We start from the raw sequence: 23208 nt of genomic DNA on the forward strand, positions 1-23208 counted from the left end.
CTAGTACCGCCTTGGTTTCACCGGCCCTCTAGTATAAGGTTATTATTATTTGGCACGATAAGCCCTTAGCACCATATTGATTAGAGCGTGGTTCATGAGGTGTGGATTCCCCCCTCATGATTTAATTGGCATTAATACGGACTATTTAGCCCATGATGCATGTTGATACGGATCCGAATACCCAAGTACGTCAATTTAATAGATTTTCCCTTCAATTTATTCTCTCCATTGCAATTCCAATTTTAGAATTTATTCTCGCCATTTTAATTTAAGTCTTAACATATTCCAAATCATTTCCACCATAAATCCAACCACTCATTTACAAAATTAATTCTATATATAATTAAAATCCACCTCCTCGTGGGATCGACACTCGTCACCATTAGTCTATACTACAATAGATTCGTGCGCTTGCGAGTACATTAAAATTTGCACAACAACATACACAGAAGAGTTTTGAATAGAAGGAAAGAGCCTAAATTATAGGTCTTGACACATGTTATTAGCAATACGAAATTGTGAACGGCAGGTCCTTGAGTGAAAAGATCAATTTGATGAAGCATGAGTGATTGCCGAGTTTATCTACAAGATACTTGCTGTTGATGAACGATATTGTAGATGTGGATATGGAGTGACTTTAGGTGATTCATTTTGGGTGCACTTCTGATGCAATTTTCAGCAGAGGTGCAATAAGACCGTGAGCGAGCAATGTTTAGTTGACAGTAAAGCACCGTCTTTGGCTAGTCTCTCTTTGTCATTCATAACAACTATTTTAGAATTAGAGACCTACATAGAATTGACATTGTTAACATTTTTTTTTAACAAAAGGAAAAGGGAAGCACGCTGTCACGGGATGAGAGGTTTCGAGCTCGTGCCACACTCCCGCATCCCATACTACGAGAGTAAGGTGGCGTTTGTTTTTTAACTTAATAACTTAAAGTGACTTAACTTAATTAATTAAGTTAATTAGAAGTGTTTATTTTTATAACTTAATAGGACTTTTTAGATAATTTTGACTTAATAAAATAAGCTAATTTTTTTAGCTTTTTACTGAATGGAAAAATCTGAATTAAGTCAGTTACTTTCTAATGTCAAAAATATTCCTACTTTATAATTTATTTTTCATATCTATCCTAAAACTCACCTAAAAAAATTTATCCCACATAATAATCTTATCATTATTTTTTTAGCCGTCATGCAATCTCCCCTCACTTTGCTTCTCTCGTCCAGTTCTTGAATTTCCCATTAATTTCTCTTGAATCTCCCATTAATTGCTCACCAGGCAAGCACTTGACTTGGGCCTTTCTTTTTTACTTTTCAATTACCTTTTCTAGCATTCACTTTTATTATATTTGACTTTTCAATTACGTTTTCTAGCATTCACTTTTAATAATTAATAGCTTTGCTACTCTTTTTGGATCTGACACACTTCGTTATGCGTTTTGGATATTGTTTTATTTATATGAATATATTTTGTTAATCTGACAGTGATTTATTTGGGAGAATTTTCGCTCATCTGTTTGATTTCATTTTTCTTTTTTATAATTGAGATGATGTTGTGTATGATCAATTGACTGAATGCAGATATGACATTGCATTTTTTTTTAATGTAATTGGTTGAAGTAGTTTTAATAGAGCTATCTTGGGTGGTTACGAATTTTCCAGTCTCCTTGAGTGAAATTAATAATGGCAATTGCTGAAATTAATAATCCACAATTGGTTCCATTTGATTGTTTTTTGCGGAACTTTCTCATAGATGTCGTCACAAGGGGAGAGAGCAAATTGGACTGATCCAACTTATAGGAAATATTTTATTGATCTCTGCATGCGTGAAGCAAACAATGGAAATAGATCTGGGGCAACCTTGAAGCCTACTGCTTGGAACATGATTTCTCAGGAACTGAAAACATTGACAGGAAAATCTATTACCCCGAAACAACTTAAAAATGGATGGGATTATATGAAAAGGCAATACCTCACATGGCTGAAATTAACAATGACAACAGGACATGGTTACAATTCTACAACTCGTACTTTTGATTGGCCACCTGAAAGATGGGAAGAATACTTGAAGGTAACATTTTTTTTTATTTAAGTAAATTATTTAATATTTTTACATATAAGTATAATCAATTATTATGTTTTGATTGAACAGAAATATCCAGAAGCTAAACAATTTCGCAATAAACCTTTAGCAAATGCTGAAGAGTTGGAGGCATTGTTCTCAGGTGCAGTAGCAACAGGAGCTTATAACTGGAGTTCTGGAATGGAAGGGATACCAGAAATGGGGAATCTATCATCGATGCTATCTGAAACTCCAATTAACGTAGAAGATAATGATTGTGAGGTAAAAACACCAGATTCATACACCAATGTGGATGAACCGCTTCCCGATGACATGCAAAGGTGTAAAAAGAAACAAAAGAAAAGCAAATCGGATGAAACTCGCGAAGATATCAACAAATTAGTGGCTGTATTAGAGAAGACCGATGACAAAGGACCTTCAATTACTTAGTGCATGCCGATTTTGAGAAAGCTACTAACTTATGACAATCCCATGTATTATGTGGCTACTAATGCACTCTGCAATAAGAGAGAGTATCGAGAACTATGGATGGGCATGGAGTGTGATGAAGAACGAATTGGATGGATTTATAGTTTACCAAAAGGGCCTTAATATCTTATTCCTAGTTCATTTGTCAATGTTTTATTTGGTGTGTTTTGGTTATTTGAATATTTAATGAATATCTTGCTGCTCAAAGTGTGGTTTACATTGCTTACCTATGTTTTTTTTTTTACTTTATTTTTGTCTTTGTAATTTCTTATAAATTTGTTTATATGGTCAGGTTGTTATATCCTATCACAAATAAATTGCAGCCTAAGCAATACTTTGGACTTTAATAGTAGGTATGTCAACATTCAATTAATATTAAATATTCTTCTTTAAATGCTACATATAATATATATATATATATATATATATATATATATATATATTTTCGTATAATAGATATGGCTATGGCTGACGAAGAAGTTGACATAAAGATTGGGGTTAGACGAATATTACGGAAACAATTGATTATGTTGGTAAAAAAATTATTGAAAGGGTCGACCAAAAGGCAACGAGTATCTACATCATCTCTGACAGGTTCTCTTTACATTCAAGAACTTTTAAATGGATCACCAATATTCTGCTATGATCTTATGCGGATGGATAAGAATGGGTTCATATCTCTATGTCAATTGTTCAAAGAAAAAGGATGGCTTTCTGATAGTAAGCATTTAACTGTTGAAGAGAAAATGGCTATGTTCTTATTTACAATTAGCCATAATCTTCGAAATCGGTTCATTAAAATTAGATTCCAGCACTCAGGTCATACAGTGCATAGGTATTTTCATGAAGTACTGTAGGCAATGATGAAGTTTTCGAAAGAAATGATCACTCCTCCGTCATTTACAGATAATTCAAGAGGCATCCGTAATACTCGATTAAGGCAAATTTTTAAGGTATAAAACTTTCTGTATACTAATATGTTGAAGAATAAAGCTTTTTATTTTGATCATTGAAATAATTTAATTACTAATATGTAGGATTCAATTGGTGCAATTGATGGAACTCTTATTCATGCATGTATTCCAACTGATAAACAAGTGCCATATAGAGGTCGGGGTAGGGGAGAATGCTTTCAAAATGTAATAGCCCTTTGTGATTTTGACATGATATTTAGATATGTTGTTGTTGGATGGGAAGGAACTGCACATGATTCAAGGGTCTTAACTGAAACCATTCGTAATTCAAGAAATAATTTTCCTATTCCACCGCCTGGTATGTCATTATTTATTATTTTACCAATTTATTCATTATAATTTATAATATTATATTTTATTAGTCACTCATGTTGAATGTTTTTTTCTAGATAAATACTATTTAGTTGATGCAGCATATTCACATACAAGAGGTTTCATGGCACCATACCGTCATGTGCGTTATTGGTTTGGTGACTTTCGTAGTGGCGGTCGAGCTAGAGGAAGGGAGGAAATATTCAATCATGCCCATGCTAAATTGAGAAATGTTATTGAACGTGCTTTTGGTGTGCTAAAGGCCCGTTTTCCAATACTAAAAAGGATGGCACCATACTCATTTGATACACAGAGAAAAATAGTGGTGGCATGCATGGCGATTCATAATTTTCTTCGAAAAATATCAGTGGATGATGCATTATTTGCTCAATATGAAAATGATGAAGTTGAGCTAGAAAGTGGTCATGGCAATCAAAACCACACAGCTAATGCTATCAACTCCTCAAGTATGGAAGATCAAAATTACATGCGACAACTTCGAGATGAAATTGCAAATCAACTGTTTCAAACATCTTATTAGTTTTTTCTTTTTTATATTATATACGATAAAATTTTAAATTTATGGTATTTTATATATTAAAATTCCAAAATCAATATGTGTTCATTTAAATATAGTTTTACTTATAAATGTTAAAATATTGTGGTATTTAATATATTATTTATTTGACATTTAAATTTAATAAGGATACAAATGTAAAACTACACATTTTCAGTTTTTTAAGTTGAAAAAAAACAAACAACTTAATACTTATTTTCAGAGATTCAGACGAAAAAACAAACAAATTATTCAGATTCAGACATTTAGATCTATTCAGAATTTAGACTAATTCAGGTCTATTCAGATTTCAGACAAAAAAACAAACGCCACCTAAGTCTAGTGGAAGTTGCACAATATCGATTGGTTTCGGCTTGCCTTAGGCTTATTAGGAGAATGGCTCCAATTCCCAATCAGTGTGTGAAGGGCTTCGCCTAGACCCCTCTTCAATGTTAAGTCCTCGACTAGCGACAAGCTCCCCAAACTCAACCGGGTCGACCTGCCTAAACTCCAAGGAATTTAGGACCATTGTATTCCCCACACACACTCCCCTGAAGCACGTCTCCAAGAATTAGCAAAACCATTATCGATACTAGCGTACAAGCGCATATTTTGGGTGTCACGATTGTGGTCTGTGACAATGCGCTTTATTAAAAATTACATGTCTTCAAGTATAGATCGCTTTTGCTATGGGGTCGAGACACTTGTAACCTTTATGATTTTAGGTGTACCTTATATGATGTAGTTTGGTTGCTTAGAAGGAGTAAAATATTTTGCGGAGATCATAACTTGCCTTAAAAGTGTCTATTTTCCGCGTATTATATATTATTTCGAAGCTTACGAAAAGATGAACAAGTTTTTAGGAACATTTTACTCTTGCTATAGTCCTTAAGTTAAGAAAAACACCTACAGCCAAATACCTTCAGCCTTTGATAGTCAAGATGTTTATGAGAATGCTTAAAATAATGAGTTTGTAACTTTAGTATAATGGATGGCATTTGATTTATTAGGAACATAGCTGTTAGAAAAGCATCCATTCATAAAGTTTGTGGTAAGTTGGCATGAAAAATGAGTGTCAAGCTTGTCTCTATAGGAGTCTATGTTTCCTTTCCACCACTCTATTTTATTCCTATAAGTGAGAGCTCATGAGATTTTGATGTGTGTTACTGGATCGGTGGGGGAACCTGTAGGAAAGGGTGGATGACATGTTGAATTCACATCAGAAATAAAAAATCGCCAACATGAACACAAACGAAATCTTGAATTGCGTATAGAAACAAAACGAACCACTTATATTCTCGGAGATGAGGTATATGAAGAATGGCATTTATGTGTGTGTGTGTGTGTAATCTTTACATCAAATTGATTCTTTATAAGATCCTGAAAACTTATGAAACAATCAAATAAATCATACTTATTTTTCAATAGACATCCATCATCAACAAAAATGACAGTTACTAGAAACTTGATTAAATGAAAGAGGGGCAAGCCCCCACAAGTCACAGGGGATTTTCGCAAGAGGAAATTTGCATTTTTATTAGATAGTTTAAATTGAATTAAAATTTTTTTAAAAAAAATATAGATCCAATTAATTTAATTTTTAAGGATATATAAGTCCTTATAATTGATTGACATCCCCAAAACACGTAATATGACTAACATTAAAATAAAGGATATAATAAGAAAATGATTAATAAAGTTAACATCATTATAATGGTAGTGAAATTTCGAACTACTTAAGATATCATGGAGATTTTGTGTAGTTTCAACAATCTAGGTTATACTCATTTTTCTTCTTTTCAATTTAACAAGTGAAGAGATTAAAAAAAAAAATCCTTTATCTGTATCTAGTTATCTTACCTTTCTATTTTTTTTTTCAATTATAATACTAATAAACTTAATAATGAATATATCTACGATCAATTCCATGGTCGTTTTATAATAAAACATATCTACCATAATAATATTCAAGTAATTATCTACCCCTATCCAATTGGAAGGAGAGTAGAGTCATAGCCATAACTAGGACACAAAGGGTCAATTTGGTAGTGCGGTTGAAATTAAATAAACTGTTTATTTCATACTTTTTGATAAAAATAGTGTTTGCTAAATTTTGTAAAAGTAGCTTATTTCATAATTTTTTACACTTTGTTAGCAGCTTTTAAAAGTAGGTAGGGGTTGCTTTTCATAAGCAGCTTATTGAATAAACTATCACACCTTTTTAAAATTCATATTATAACCCTATATTTTAATAAAAAGACAGTTGTATTTCACTTATCCATAAACCCTGATATATAAATCATCATATATCATATTACCGCCATAACCACGTACGTTCTCTCTAATTTTGATTTAGTAAGTTCATATTCTAATTTCATAACTATGACTTTTAAAGTTTAATCTATATTACATATTTAAGAAAAAAAAAGATATGTCTAAACAATTTATTAAATGTAGTCTAAAAATAAAAAATAATTAAAACTTATATCTATTCTGGTCATTATATAATAAAACAACATTTTCATTATAAAATTTACCAAACACATATACTTTACTTTTCAAACTCATGGCAACCCCAATAAACTTTAACTTTTTATTTATAGCCCAATGCTAACCTAATTTTCTGCTCAACCATGTGACTGGTTTTGAATTCAAAATCTCTTGTTTTCACTTAAGAGACTTCACCGATTGAAATTTTATGTAAAAACTAATAAAATTACAAATAATGTGTTGTCCTATCATATAAAGCTAAATCAAATAGAAAACTAAAGCATAATCTGAATCTCAGGGACCGGAATCATTACAAAAGGAAGAAAAACAAGAAGCACGGGAACAAAAATTCCTTCTCTTTAATCATTGAAAGAGCTTGGGCCTAAATGTGTGGATTTCGAGCTATAAAAGGCCCACAATCGATATTGATACCGACCCAGCTACGTAAAACATTGTTGCCACTAGCCAGCCGAAACAAGTAAACCTGCATCCTTGCATGCAGCATGCACACTTCATATCTCCATGATGAACAAATCGTTATTAAACCTTTTAACTATGCATTGTAAAAGTTGAGCTTTAAAATGCTTACATTATTGGATGGCCCCAAGAGAGTTGAGTTTTTAAAAGCAGAAATTTCGTGGAAGTATGAAAGCTGAAGCAACAAAAGCTACATTCAATGTGTGAATTATTGATGCATTTGTTTTCTTTGATGGAGGTCGACAGTAAAGACGAGGCCCCATTGATGGTTGAAATCCAGTTGTACACTTTGCTTCTTTTGTGAATAAATTCACAGAGACAGAGAGACGTGCAGTGAAATTGGCCCCATCTTGACTCAGCTTGATTGGACTTCTTGAATCGACACCCCATATGTACATATATTCATTTTTAACTATAGCCTTGTGAAATATCATCAACTGTATATTACCTAAAATTACTAATTTCTATGTCACAAAGCTAAACCAAATTAACCACCGTTGTTTCTTGTTAGTTCCAAATCAAAGAAGCAGTAGCTAGCCTTTTTTGATTGGTAGAACACCTTCACTCTCTACCGAAAATTTGTAATTTTTTTATGTTGAACTTCGAAGTTTTGCTTTGTTGACAGTGTAACACCCTAAGTTTTACAATATTGTATATAATTTTGGATAAATTGGGCGACATGAATAAAAACTTGAAGAGTCAATAACACAAAAAAAGACTAAGAAACCTTCGAGATTTCGAAAGTGAGGATGAGAGTATTCTACAATTGTCATTCTTATTTTTTTCAATTTTATTCAATGCCCTATAGGTTAGCTTCAAGTTAAATGAATTACCCTAAATCTAGCTAGGGATCTAAAGCTCTGGATCATGAGCAAATGAGAAGGTAAAAATGGTCCCAAATCAAAAATCCCAAAAAAATTAGCGAAAAAAGAAAAATGGTCCCCTCCTCCCATATCCTTCCTTCATTTTTCTTTAGTTTGCAATCTTGCAACGTGTTTCATTAAAAGAAACAATGTAGTCTCAGACTTGCCATGTCTCTGGGTTGGCTCAAGGAGTTCTGTTGAGTACGGGGGGGAAGAGAACTGACGTACACGTGTCAAACTCCCACTAAACCAAGTACAAAGTTAAAGTTTTTTGCCTGCTTTTCAGGAACTCTATTGTTTTGTGTTCTAAACTTTTCTGTAGCATTCCTTATTTATTTCAAGGGTTTGCCTACCTTACGCTTTAACGTAAGGTACAGCCTTCCCATAAAGTTAAGAAGTGGAATCCATTATTATATTGAAGATTGTACCTAACGTTAAAAACGTAAGGTAGGCAAACCCTTATTTTTATAATAGCTTTCTGCTTTCGACACTGTACTAACTATTAACCAAAGATGCCCTACTTAAAGTTGGATAACAATAGCCGTACACGTGGCAGTCCTTTAATTAATTACGGGTCCTACGATTCTTTGGATACCCAGTGACAAAACAATATCGATCTGAGTCTTTTAATGATACATCTTTATGACACCCCGGAGAAGGGTCGGCAATAGGAAAAAAATGCAGCCTTTATCTGAACTTTGGAGCCTATAAAAAAATAATCGAAATTTGCTTCAGAATATCTGATCAATAGTTCGATTTTTTTTTTTTTTTAATTAGTTACAGCAAGTCTTCCCATTTTTCCTCTTTAACAACCATGCAAAGAGTCGTTGACATGGATGAGTGCCCATCAGAGTCAGGTCCTATTATTATATTACATTTTTTAACCACAACAGATTGGGGCGGCCCAAAACTCTTTTTTCAGCTCAGGCTAATTTGTACATTTATTATATATATATTTTTTAATGTTGGTATAATATTAAAAAATAGAAAAACAAGAATATCAAATATGCAAGATAACCAAACTCTTAGTAAAAAAATATATGTTTACCAAAAAAATAACAATAATATAATAAAAAAACTTGTAAATTATTAAAATTGTCAACAAAAATTTATGAAATTTTTTATTTTATTGATAGAATAGATAAAATATTTGAATATTTTATTGTACTCAAAGGAAAAAAAAGAGCAAGTATGACGGTAAGAAAATAAATTATGAAATGATGAAAATATTATTAGTTGTTACTATATGTCAATTTGTAACATTCTAATGCTAGTGACAATGTTATAATATATTGACATATTTTTCTTTTACTTAAATTAAATCATAATTTTTTTTTTAATAAAATAAGGTAGTAGTATTATCTTAGTTCCTAATGATTTCATTTTATTCAATAGTTATATAGCTTAATGGTGTTGTAAAACAGGTTTCCAACTCTGGTTGAAAAAAAAAGGGTTGAATTGGACATGTTTGAAAATAAAATATGAACTGTATGTGTTCTTATATGACAAAATAAGAAAATTCAAAGGAAACCCGTTAAAAGCGCCGTGTTCATTTCTTGAATAAGTAATTCAAATGCTTCCTTCAATAAAAATAAAATAAAAATTTCAAATGCTAGTGTTATAGGGAATTGGCGAATGGCGCGTGGATTGTTGAATGGGCACGGGGCAAAACGGGGGTAAATTATGGAAGCATGACTTTTCTGCTTATTGTTGCCCGGTCTCGGTTTTAGCGTTCACCGGTGGTTCCACTTAATTTGCAGAAAATGTCACGCATGCCGCAGTTTCTTACCGATCAAATGGGTAAAAGCAAAGGCCACCACCAAGACTTTGGTGGCAGCCGCTGCCCCATTAATGACATTGTGGGCACTGGTTTGGGTCCTTCACGTCAGTGATTTAAATAATTTATTTATTTTTCTCCCATAATTAAAAATAAAGATAAATATCTTACAACTAAATATTGGAGTAAGTATCCCTCCCGCCACCAGTGGGAATAAAATAAATTATAACAATTCAAAAGAAAACAAGGAAAGCTAAGGAGTGGTCACAGTCAAGTCAACGTGGTCAATTCTTGCTGTAGTTAAAAGGCAGATATGCATCTTACCAAAAAAAAGGCAGATATGCATCCACCTTTTGGTGGTGCCCGTTTCGAGACACGTGTATGGCTTGGCCAAATTGATGACTGTATACAAATACTTTACAGTCTGTGTTGCTTTAAATGAAGAATGGACTTCTTGTAAAAATAATAATAATAGTAGTAATGGGTCCGTCTATCTTATAACAGTTGTAACATACAATAATTTTTATTATTTTGTGTTTGATTACATTACACTACTTTATATTTTCTGAGCCATTAAAAGTAACAAACTTTTACATATAAGTCTATTTTTAGAATAAAATGACATTTGAAAAGAATTTTAATTTTTTTTATTATTAATATTATCATTATTATTATATAAGATTATTTCTATTAAATTTTATTATTTTTAATTATTTTTATTTATGATTATTACTGTCATTATTATTATTAAAATTTATTTCTTTTATTATTTTAATTGTTATTATACTGTAATTAATTCATTAATATTAATATTTATCTTGTTATGATTAAAATTATTGTTATTAAAATATATTAACTTTATTATTTTAATTATTGTTGTTATTATTAAAACTTATTAATAATTTTTATTATTATCATTATTAATATTATTATTTCAGTTAATTTTGTTGTTATTATTGTTATTGTTAATTTTTTTAAATTTTTTGTTTTAATTAACATTATTGTCATAATTATTATTTTTAGTTTTATTATTATTATTGTTTAATTATAATATATACAAATAATATTAGGGACACAATTAACAAATGGCATTTTAATAACTTATAATAGTCTATTCCAATTATAAAATAAAGTAAATACATCAACGGGAATGTTGTTCATTCCGATTCCAATTCCTATAGCTCAAGTAAATAACTTATTCTAATTCAAATTCCTTATTACAATTCTAGCTCATTTCAATTCTTATTTAATAAACGCACCATTAGAATGTGTTTAGAACATAATATTGTATATTGTTATAATATTGTTCACATTAGTTTATTACTTACCTATGTTTGGAAGTTTTAAAAGTTAGATTGTAGTCAATTATATAATTCACTATAGTGTGCTAACTTTTGTCTTAATTGAAATATTAAATATATTTAAATTATTTTTTAATTTTTACTATAATAATTATAATATTAAAAATAAATTATATTATAATATTATTTTGTTATATTATATTATATTATATTTATCAATAATTAATATAAAAATAATAATTAATAAATTTAAATAATGAGAGTAGATCTAGAAATGATAGCAATAATTAATAAATTATGAAATATTTATGAATTTGTGGAATAAATAAACGAGTATTAAATCATGCATTGTAATTACCTAATATCAATAATAAAAGTTCTCTTAAATTTCATACTTATTCCTTATTCATATCATTTAACAACTAAGCTAATAAATAAAATAATAATAATTATATTTTTTCCTGGCATTTCAAAAAATAAGAGGGATTACAATGAAAAAAACCAAAATAAATACACCCTACCGTTGGATTTGTTTTTACCATTCTTGCTTTGGTATGTTGGATTTGTTTTTACCATTCTTGCTTTGGTATGTTGCAAATGTTGCAACTGTTGCAACATAGGCGGCTCCATAATAATAGTAATAATAAAACTTATATATAATCCGGACACGAAGGCTGACATTTAACGATGCTCGACTAATGGGCCCATACCAGAGTTTAAAACTCTAAATTAATGATGTGATTACTTTTCAATAAATTGAAGAATCGAAATTTAAAATCGAATAATTAACCATATTTACTTCATAAAATCAAAATCAAACTATTGAGTCGAACCATGACAGCACGAGATTAGGAAATGACAGTCTAAATCTTAAGAGGGGTTGGAAATCAGACTCTCATACTCACAACTAACAATTTTACCCCTCAAAAGGAAATTTACAAACTCAATTTTATCCTTAGTTAGAAAAAAAAGCATGGCAGTCATGGTCGATTGGCAGCCTCGTGGATGAGAATAAAAGCCATGACCACCGCATGCCATTGAATGCAGCAGACTCGGTCTTCATGCATCACCGTCGTATGTAGATCCATTGAAACACAATGATGCAGAGCAAGAAATTGAAGAAATCCTAATTATATTTAAATGTATAATATTTAGGAATATTTTAATTAATTTGTATTCTAGTTTAATTTGGTTTCCTATTTAGAGTCTTATTGTTTAGGTATTGCTTATTTGGGTAATATTTCTAATTTAGGCATAAGTCTTATTAAAATAAGTTTTTTAATCATATTAGGATAAGTCTTACTTAGTATAAATAAGTGTCTTTTGTAGCTTTTACAAGCAGAGATTTTTGAGTTTAATAATATTTCAATTTTCAAATCTCTTTGTGAGTATTTGAACAGTTAATTCTCGGTATTCTGCGGAATCAACGAGTCTTAATCCCTAAATTCGCGGTATTCTTTTGAATCAACGTGAATTTAGTTGTTCTTTTATTCCGGTATTCTCTAGAATCAACGGAATATTTTGAACATTAAACTTCCGCTGCATCAGTTTGGTATCAGAGCCAAAACCTGGTCTCACCAATCTAACTCCATCTACCACCAAACCTTTCCTTTTTTCCTTTTTTGTTTTTTTCCGTTTAGTTTAAAAAAAAAACCCCAAACAACACCAAAAAAAGCATAGGAAAAAAAAAGAAAAAAATTATATCATGAAATCACAATATCGACGTGAAGATTTCATCTTGAGAGATGTTTTAGTTAAGATGTTGAGGATTTTGCGTTCAATTTCTCAAGATTTAGAGAAAATTCGAGATAGAAAATCTTTACACATAAAGCATGCATATGGATTTGATGAAGTTGTTCACGATGATGTTTGTTATGAAGATAATGAGGAAAATTGTAACTTTGTTCCTTTCGACAATATTATTCATTCCGAGGAGAATATAAATTGGTCATTCATGTCTACAACAAATCCTCAACACAAAGACAATATTGATTTGGATCAATCGCCGAAATTTGATGAGTATCTTGATATTGTGGGACAAGGAGAGGTAATTGTTTATCCATCTTTTGATCTTGTGGAGGAGAGAGAGATAGTTATTGATACAATCTCTTATTGTTCTCTTGATTTGCCGAAAGAAGACAAAAAGAGTTGTGATATTTTTCAACAGTTAGTGGATTATAAGAAAAAATCGTTTTTCCTTAACTATGTTGAAGTTCGACACGAACAATATGAGAAGACATTATTGGAGAAGTTGTTGATAGAAGAATTTATTTTACGCCATTGGAGTGATTGGATGGACGTTATTACAAAAGTTGGAAAATTTAAAGTTCGTCGTCTATGTCAAAGCTCTGTTTTAAAAATTAATCCTTATGCACATGAAGATGTTCTTGAAGATTACAATATACAAAATTCGAGGACGAATTTTCTCCAACATGGCGGGAATGATGCAGAGCAAGAAATTGAAGAAATCCTAATTATATTTAAATGTATAATATTTAGGAATATTTTAATTAATTTGTATTCTAGTTTAATTTGGTTTCCTATTTAGAGTCTTATTGTTTAGGTATTGCTTATTTGGGTAATATTTCTAATTTAGGCATAAGTCCTATTAAAATAAGTTTTCTAATCATATTAGGATAAGTCTTACTTAGTATAAATAAATGTCTTTTGTAGCTTTTACAAGCAAAGATTTTTGAGTTTAATAATATTTCAATTTTCAAATCTCTTTGTGAGTATTTGAACAGTTAATTCTCGGTATTCTGCGGAATCAACGAGTCTTAATCCCTAAATTCGCGGTATTCTTTTGAATCAACGTGAATTTAGTTGTTCTTTTATTCCGGTATTCTCTAGAATCAACGGAATATTTTGAACATTAAACTTCCGCTGCATCACACAACAAAGCCTTGCACCAATACAAATCATCAGCTTTGTGCCATTGATCATTGCCAGTCGTCGTATACAGTACCCATTGATCGTCACTTGCCAATTGTCTAGCCACTCCGCTTGCCGATTAGTAAAAAATAATGTTATTTTTGTTGTTGTTATTATTGTCACAGTTATTAGTATTATTCTTAGTATTAATGTTATTATTATTATTATTGATGATAATAATAATAATAATAACAACAACAACAACTTAGGGCATTTTAATAACTGAAAATAATCTATTCCGATTACAAAACAAAGCAAACACATTAATAAGAACAATTCATTTCGATTCCAATTATTACAGTTTAAGTGTATAATTTGTTGTATTTCTATTGTCCACTCCGATTCATGCTCGTTCTGATTACCAATTAGTAATCGCACCATAAAAGAAATCTAAATGTGCAATAATAAACTAGAAATTCGAATATTATGAAGAAACTACAATTGTGTGGCCAATCCCAAGCGATTGTAATTGTGTATAGATTTGGGACTTGTAGGGAGAATATTTACCGTCACATGCAAGATAAGTAGAACGTAACCGTCGAGACATAAGATTCGACATTCGACTGCAATTTTACGTGAAACATGCATGCAAATTTACAGCAATGAGACAGTGTAGCACACGACCTGTTAACTGCGCGTGCATATGGCTTCTGTTATATATGATAGACACAAAACCTTTAGCATTAAAGAATAACAAAGCCCCAAAAGGAAAAAAGAAAAAAAAAAGTGTAATGGAGTCTTAGTAGCCTAACCGATTCTCTCTAGTCTTATCATCACGCCCACACACTCTCTCTCTCTCTTACTAATTGCACCTCACAGCCTCGAAGGCCAAAGCTGATTCTTCAAAAATCAATCAGTAAATTAACATGCACTTTCGCACGTGCTTTATTCCAGTCGCACGTGCCACTTCCTGTCTCTACTCTCTAGTCACCCTAGCTAAGCTAGCTCACTGTAAGCTGCAGCTTACTTTACTCTTAGCCTCTTGAATTAAATAGCTACTGGCAATCAGCAAAATATCTTACTGCTAGTATGCACAAAAGCAGCAAAGCTCGAGCTAATCTATCCAATCGAACCGTAAATTAACAAGCACTTTTAGAGAGAAATGGAAATTGGCGGGAACATCTTCATTAGAGAGGATACCGGTAATAGTAATAATAATAACAGTAACAACCTTGCCTGGGAAAATATGTGGGCGCTTAACAATCACTCAAGGTTTGATTTGGGTAACAGTAGCAGCTTGTACGCTACGGCGGAGATAACAAGCACCACGCACACATCAGAAGGAAATGCAGCACACGCGCTCATGTTTCCCCACGGCCAGTCTCTTTACGCCGGTGATGGGTCAAACTTGCACCCTGATCCACACCTCATGTGTTTGAAACTCGGAAAGAGGCACTACTTCGAGGATGCTACAGCAACGTCAATAGGCGACCGAGGATTTTCAATGGTAAAAAAGGGGAAACCCTACTATACATTTGCCAGTGCTGGTGGTGGTGGTGTGGGTCCCTCCTCGTCTTCTCCCGTTCTGGTGACCTCCACGGCTACGGTGCCTAGATGTCAAGTTGAGGGGTGCCACGTGCCTCTGATCAACGCCAAGGATTATCACAGAAGGCATAAAGTTTGTGAAGTGCACTCTAAGGCTCCAAAGGTTAAGGTTCTGGGGTTAGAGCAGCGGTTCTGTCAACAGTGTAGCAGGTAACTTTTGTCATATCTCTTCACTTCTGGGTCGTTTCAATTTTTGAAATCTTTCAACTACTGTTCAGTAAATCCTTTGATTTGTTCCCCCTTTTTTAGTTTTTAATATCTTTTTTTTTAAAGGAAAATTTGCTATTTTAAAGATTCGAAATGATCTTTATGATTGCATTTTTGGTAATTAATGCGGAGCATGCATGTATAGATTTCATGTGGTGTCAGAATTTGACGACTCGAAGAGGAGTTGCAGAAGGAGACTGGCCGGCCACAATGAGCGTAGAAGAAAGAGCTCTCACGAATCTCTTTCAAGGAACTCTTCTCAAGGTACCTTTTTTGTTTAATTTTATTAATTATTCTTTTCTTGTGTTCAAAATTTCAATCGGTTCTTGTGAAGTTTTTTTTTTTTCTTTTTTCCTGGCATAAGTTGCATGTGGCTGTATGATCATTACTATTAAAATGTTAACTTGCTTGATAAGAATGAAGATAAAGAGAATGAAAAAGATAATTAATCGCCAAGATTGATTGTGTTAATTTTGTCAATCAATTTAATAATTGGTTATCAATTAATATTAAAATTAATTATCAATTAACGTTTACATTGATTAAATTAATCAAATATCAAATTATGGTACTTGTACTTTTTTTAATATTTTCATTCTTTAAATAAATTTAGTCATCTTATTCATAATAAATAAAAACGAAATTTATCTTATTTATATTAATTAATCTTTAAAATCTTAGTAACAAGGGATTATTATTGTGCTTTTCCAAGTTGCACATGGGTTTATATCTCTTGATGTTCCAGTTTCTTTTGAAAATTTTGTTAATTTTAATATTAATTATCACTAAATTAGGCAGTCACAAAGTGATTGTCTCCTAGAAATAAATAATCAATTTTTTTATTATTGATTCGTAAGTTTCATATTTGAATAGTTTTTTCTTTAATTCTTTCCATCCTTTGATCCTTTCCAAGGATTTTTCCGGGACTAAAATTAAAATATCCACAATTTTTGTAACAATGAAAAGAAACATGTGGTTATTTGAATCACCTGACCTTTCTTATAATAAACATTAGCTCTATTAAAATTAGCAATTTACGTGAAATGGATCATTAACTTTTCCAGGTTTATAAATTTGCCTCTCTTTATCGAGAATTATTTGAAAAAATAATAATAATAGAAGCGCTTGTGATACTAGGGGATGAATAGAGGTAAAGTAATATCAAAATCTATTAGTGTCCCATTAATCTATACATTTCCTATTATGTTTAAGTCAATTGATAGCAGTGAACTTATATATGCAGAAACAGGAAAATTAAATTGTAATTGTAGTAATATGAAATTGAAATTTTTGTAGCTGTATCGTTTCAGTTTGTTCAGTTGTGAAGGTAGAGGATCCTGTAAGATTTTACTTTGACGACAATTTATAATCATCCTGTTAATAGAACTCAACTTGCACAACTTAAAGGGGCTCCTAGAGCGATTCTAGTTCTTTTCAAATTCTTTAAAATCACATTCTCACAGTATTGAAGATTTTATGAGAGGATATATTTGTCTTTGATTTGGTTGCCCACTTACAATCAGCTTCAGGCATTAGAGTCTATATTAAGAAGTTAATTACTGTGAGCCAGATTTTGCGAAGTTTGGAAATATATAGATTTAGCAACATTTGTTCGTTCAATCTGTCTTTTTGTTGTTGGCCTCTTCTCTCGTTTTAGCTTTTAAATTTATTCAATTATACACCGAATAGCAAAATTAGATATACATCAAGTTTACCTCATCCGATTTTTCTTTTACTTTCATTTCCACATGTTTGTATATTCGGTAACACTGTAATCTCTTTAGTGGCTAGACAAAATTTTCCCCTCATATAATTTGTACTAGAAGGATTTCTTAACTTGTTCTCCACTATTCATCTGTGTCCATCACAAGCAACTTATAAAGGTACTTGGCATTTATGATAGATTAGCTCATACATTAAAACAAGATCAAGATTTTGATCCAAAATGACAAATAAGCATGAAGTGTGTAAATAAATGTTTGTTTAGTTTGATTCCATCTTTAGTAATATTACATTGTTCTATCTTAAAAATACTTACCTATGAAAAGCATTGGCTCAATAATTCAATACTATTGTGATCTCAGAAAGCTGATCAAGAAGTAAATTTATTTCTCTAATAACAGTAAACGAGTTGATGACTGGGAGATTTCCATTTCCTTCGCCAACAGGACGTGCTCTCTCTCTTCTGTCATCAAAGGCTGAATCGTGGGTTTCTTCATCCGACCTCTCTTCAAGATGCAGTGCTGCATTGCGTGAGCTTATAGCTGAAAACCGTGCAGCCATTGTTGCTCGGCACCTCATACTTGACAGCCGTGATTGGCATTTACATCTTGCAAATGACGGGGAGACCCAAATGGTCTGCTCCACTTCTATGACAAGCAGCCATCAATACCAGATGTTAACTGAGCAGCATAACTGGGGCCGATACCAACAAACTAACACACATGTCACTCTAGACCTAATGCAAGCACCCACTGAAGATTTGGGGTTCTTGTCAGTGAGGGGAGAAACTAAAGATGAAGAAGAAGAAGAAGAGTGTTCTGAAATTTGGAGCTCCCTGGAAGGTGACCATCTAGTTTAAAAAAATAATTTTTGCGTATTGAGTTCTTGTGGATTTGGCCATAATTTTGATTTATTTTGTACATTTGATGAAGAGAATTACACTCTTTCTAGGTAGCTTATTTTGTGGCTAAGTGTCGTAGAACTGGAAAGCTCTACTTTCCCTTCAAAAGAAATGTGTTGTGGAAGTTCCACAACATTTCAATGAGAACAATAACTTTTTTTCATCCAATAATGGCTAAGTAACTTTTATAAAAAAGTCAATTTACTGATGCAATTTTCATGGTGATCTCTTCATTGTGGCAGTGCAAAGATTCCAAGCCCTTTTCTGCCGAACTCGCTGATATAATAAATTTTAAGTTTATAACAGGCGTAAACACTCTAGTTTGTTAGTTCTGCAAAAAAGTCGTTTTGTGCCCAAAAAAAAAAAGAAAAAAAAGAAAAATTGACCTGATTTTTAAGAATGCATGGACGGGGCATTAAGAATTTTCACAGACACAACGCTAAAAACCTGCAGGAAGTAGAAATTAACTAGGTGATTCGATGCAAAATAGGTCCATTTGAATTCAAAGCTGTGAAGTGCGCAAATTAAAATTGTTTAGGTGAGAAAATTAGTTACATTCATCTTAAAAGGCTTATTTTTGTTTTACAGTGTTGAAAATATGCCAGGCCCATACCTGCAGCATCTATTAAATGCCTCCTGCATGGCCACAAAATCAAAAGTTGATCGGACGACACACTTTTAAACTGAAAATAGAATGATCCCTTTTTACATGACTTGGGTACTTTCATGTTAATTTCAAAGTTTCGGAAGCCAACAGTTTTGCAAATCAGTTATGGCTCTGCATTGGCATTGAAAGTGGAATCAACAGATAATTACGGGTGCCCATTAGTTCTCCATGCCGCCGAAACGATCGTGTGATAAATTTGCATCTCTTTTATTTACGGGCAACTAGCTGTGTTCTTTCACTTTGAAAAGCACTGGTAGCTTGCGCATCAGGAATTGATGCAATTTTATTATGGTAATCCATCTTGATAAAAAGGGGGTAAAAGGTTGATCGAATGTAAAATTATGTGATGTGGCTGATTGAGATCAATATATTCTGAATATCTGACAATGGGTTCACGGAGTACTTGCAATGTTTCACGGAGAAATTTCAGCATATGAACGCACATGCAAGTGTCTGCTTAAAAAGATATTATAGCTTGGACCCATCATCTTCAACTGCAAGTAAATAATTATATTGGAAGTTCCAAATGACTTATATTTTGATTTGTAAATCTACTCTCCTGGTAATTTAGTTAATGTGCTTGTTAACGTATGACCATCCACAATTATTCTGCCTCCGATAATGAGTAGGTGGGTAACTGCATTCAAAACCTATTGGAGAAAGACTGTACAGGCTTCATTAATATTTGATTCAATGTACTACCAAACTATCAATCTATTTTCCTTTATTAATTGAGACTTATAATTATAATTTCCTAAATTACGATGACGGATAATTATACAATTCAAAAGGAATAGCTTTGAGAGTAACTTTGTCCTTTGGGTATCAGCCGAACAGACCTTTCAAGTTCACAGAAAATAGAGATAAAACACTAAGAAATTCTATATGCAAACACTTGATCGAACAACATTGTAAGTGCTAGAAAATACTTAACCTGCGCCATATGTCCATTAGAAATCATTAATTCACAAAAACATATGTATTTTACGTTGGTCCTAGAGTAGAGACCATTGCAAAATTTGGTCATATTAATTTTGGATCATAAATTAATATTGGACGTGAATTATGTTCAATCTCATATTTGAGCTCAATATCCATCGGATGATTTTCGTGAAAGGTCAATTGATCTAGATGCTCTGATAATTAGCAGCACTGATTACTAATGAAATCACGTGCAAACAAATTTCGATACAGACAAAAACGTGTACCAAATCCAACGACGTAAGTTGAACATGGAAAAGAGAAGGTGGGGATTTAGATCTGAAATGAAATTCCCACCAAACTTACATCTCATCGTCTATAAATAAAGGCCAAAGGATGAGAGACGGTCTTTTGGCTATTCTAAAAAATTTAGTCAAGAAACATCAAGATCTAGAAAATTACTCAAACATACAACTTACTTAAGTGTCAAAGTATCCTTCGCAGGTACACGCTTGAGAAGAATCGTTAGAAATCTCAACATACAATCAGAATTAAAGGAGGAAGTCAGGTAAAACTCTTTATCCATTTTACATTGAGTTATCATGAATTGGGTAAGTGGAGGTTTAAGAACCTTAAACATTAACTTAGATTATTAGAGAAGGGCTCAACAAAAGTATTAAAGACAAGTCTCGAGTCTTGGCTTATTTTGTGGAAAAATCAATTGGCCTAACTAAGAGTTTAATTTTGAAGGTAAGGGGCCAAAAATCAATACATATTAAAGATTCTTTAACATTTTAATTTCACATGTTCGTTTAGACTTGTTTCAATGAGAGGCTAGCTCCATAATTTTTATGTATTCGGCCTAAAATATTAATATGTTAAGTAAAGAGAACTATCTTAGTTATAAGCTCAAGTGACTCTTTTACAATAATTAATGTGCGACAAAATTCAACAATGCTATAGATCCATACAAAGGTACCAATCCACTCTTTGTGAATTTAATTTGTGTTAAAAAAATAATAATTTAACAGCTTAAATAATAGGACTTGCACGTGAGCTAAAATATTAAATAAAATTAAATACTATTCTCTGAACACTGCATTCAAGTTCAGTTTTTATGTTAAGTAGTCTCTCATTTTCCAAACAAAAATAAAAGAGCCAAGTTGTTTCTCAAAAGTAGTATTTGGGTCGGTCTAATATTAGCTTCAATTCAATGCAAACCATAGGAGGAAATTGAAAATTAGTACGAAGCTTCTTTAAATTTGTCAAAGAAAAAAGAAAGCAAAAGAATAGAAAAAAAAAAATGGAAGAAGAAGAAGAAGAGAAAGATCTCTCACGAGTCGCGCATTAAGGGTAGCAACAACAACTGCCGACGAAATCAAAATTGTTGGCGAAGTCCCCACAGAGGACAATAAGTGTGTGAGTATGAGTATGAGTGAATGAATGTATGAATTATGATAAATTGATCACGTTCGTGGCCCGTGAACCTGCAACTCCAAATCAACCCATATCGGATGCCGGGCCCACAAACTTCTCTGTTACCATAAAGAAAGCTCACCACGTGCAGGGCCTTGAAAAGTATTTCTCCATCAACAGCTGCAGTCGAGTTAGTAGTTGCATTTAAAGAATATGGGCCCGTCCAATTTCCTTCACAAAGTGTCATGATGATGATGATGATCTGTTCGGAGGGTTAGGCCTGGTAGTAATTGAGGGATTTTGCTATGATACATTTCCTGTAACATACACAATCTTCAGGAACCACATAATTATATGAGTCTTATAATTTGTGTAGTTTTTATGGGTTGTGTATGTTACATAAAATGTAACATAGAGACTCCCTTGTAATTGAGATGAAAAAGATGTCATTTCTGGGACCCACGCTCGAATGAAAACAAAATGGCGTTAACTTTTATCTATCATGCAACTCCTTCATCTTTTTGTAGCTTCGCAAGTTGTGAAATAGTTTGGTCATTTGTTTCAAGGCGGTCCCTGTCTGTCTCTGTGCTGGGGTGGCCAGAGTACTCTTTAGCATAAATTTACATTCCCTTCCACCATTATGAATATTTTAAATTCATCAGTTTAAGGGTAATTTGGACATTTAGCAATACTCTTTAGAATGCCAAATTTCGTTATTTTTTTTCTAAGAGTACTTTGATCATTTCGTGGGTGGAGGTATTTAGCAAACTTTGTCCTTATCTAAGAAAATGTCAAAAAAAAAGAAAATGTATAATTTTAGGGATTTGCACCCCCCCCCCAACCCCCAACCAAAAAAAAAAAAAAAAAAAGGGCGGAACTGGAAATGGGGAACTGAGGCATTCGTACCTTTCATACCTTTGTCTTAAGATTAAGAAAAAGCTTCGGGTTTTTATTTATTTAATTCAGTTTCATCCTCGCCCTTCCCTCATTCTTCGATTTTTATTTGATGATTGTGTTGGACCACTTTTCTTTCTTTCCACGTCCCAACTAACTCTCCGAATTTATGATACGGATGTATTAGGGTTTCAAAATGTCGATAGATTTTACAGGCCAATTTCATTAAGAAAAAATGTTTCTTTCTTTTTTCTTTTCTTTTTTTTTTCCCCCTTAATCCCATACCTAGCTATGAAATTTACATTTTTAATTTATGCATAAAAACATATAAAAGAAAAACACCATAAGGAGAGTCTCCATGCAAATTCTCCTTTCGTGGCTATCTAGAGTTGCCTTCTTGCTCAGGGTAAGGGGCCGGACATAACTCTTTAAGGTCCAAAGTGCAAGAAAGAAAGACCACCTTTCTCCAAACATTAGTTGATAGTTATAACGACTGAGGTTGGGTTTCCAGCATTTCCCCTACGTAGATCCTTTTTCAATGCGTTATCAGAAAACATTGCAACATTTATATATTTAGACGAGCTTTAATATCCACATCCCTTGTAAAATTTAACTTTTAACCTATCAGTTTCTTGAGTCTTGCCAAGTACAGTAGTTACAAAAGCGGACTGTTAATTGACGTGAGCAAAGCGAAAAATTA

At 32.3% G+C, this 23208-nt stretch overlaps 3 protein-coding genes across 3 annotated transcripts; all 3 read left to right on the forward strand.

Annotated features, from left to right (window-relative positions):
* The first annotated feature begins 1756 nt into the window (after nucleotides 1-1756).
* LOC112100030 (L10-interacting MYB domain-containing protein-like) lies at nucleotides 1757-2515 on the forward strand. Its single transcript, XM_024187606.1, has 2 exons — nucleotides 1757-2074; nucleotides 2156-2515. The coding sequence occupies exons 1-2, from the start codon at nucleotides 1757-1759 to the stop codon at nucleotides 2513-2515; spliced, it is 678 nt and encodes a 225-aa protein (XP_024043374.1).
* An 899-nt stretch (nucleotides 2516-3414) lies between these two features.
* On the forward strand, nucleotides 3415-4381 carry LOC112100031. The gene is made up of 3 exons (XM_024187607.1): nucleotides 3415-3507; nucleotides 3592-3826; nucleotides 3918-4381. Exons 1-3 carry the CDS (start codon nucleotides 3415-3417, stop codon nucleotides 4379-4381), a joined length of 792 nt encoding a protein of 263 aa, XP_024043375.1.
* Nucleotides 4382-14956: 10575 nt separating this feature from the next.
* Nucleotides 14957-18776, forward strand: LOC18046573 (squamosa promoter-binding-like protein 7). The gene is made up of 3 exons (XM_006445282.2): nucleotides 14957-15930; nucleotides 16133-16251; nucleotides 18111-18776. The coding sequence occupies exons 1-3, from the start codon at nucleotides 15338-15340 to the stop codon at nucleotides 18566-18568; spliced, it is 1170 nt and encodes a 389-aa protein (XP_006445345.1). The 5' UTR covers nucleotides 14957-15337; the 3' UTR covers nucleotides 18569-18776.
* The last annotated feature ends 4432 nt before the right edge of the window (nucleotides 18777-23208 follow it).

The sequence above is a fragment of the Citrus clementina genome, unplaced genomic scaffold (assembly GCF_000493195.1).
Source record: "Citrus clementina cultivar Clemenules unplaced genomic scaffold, Citrus_clementina_v1.0 scaffold_3, whole genome shotgun sequence".
Taxonomy (NCBI): domain Eukaryota; kingdom Viridiplantae; phylum Streptophyta; class Magnoliopsida; order Sapindales; family Rutaceae; genus Citrus; species Citrus x clementina.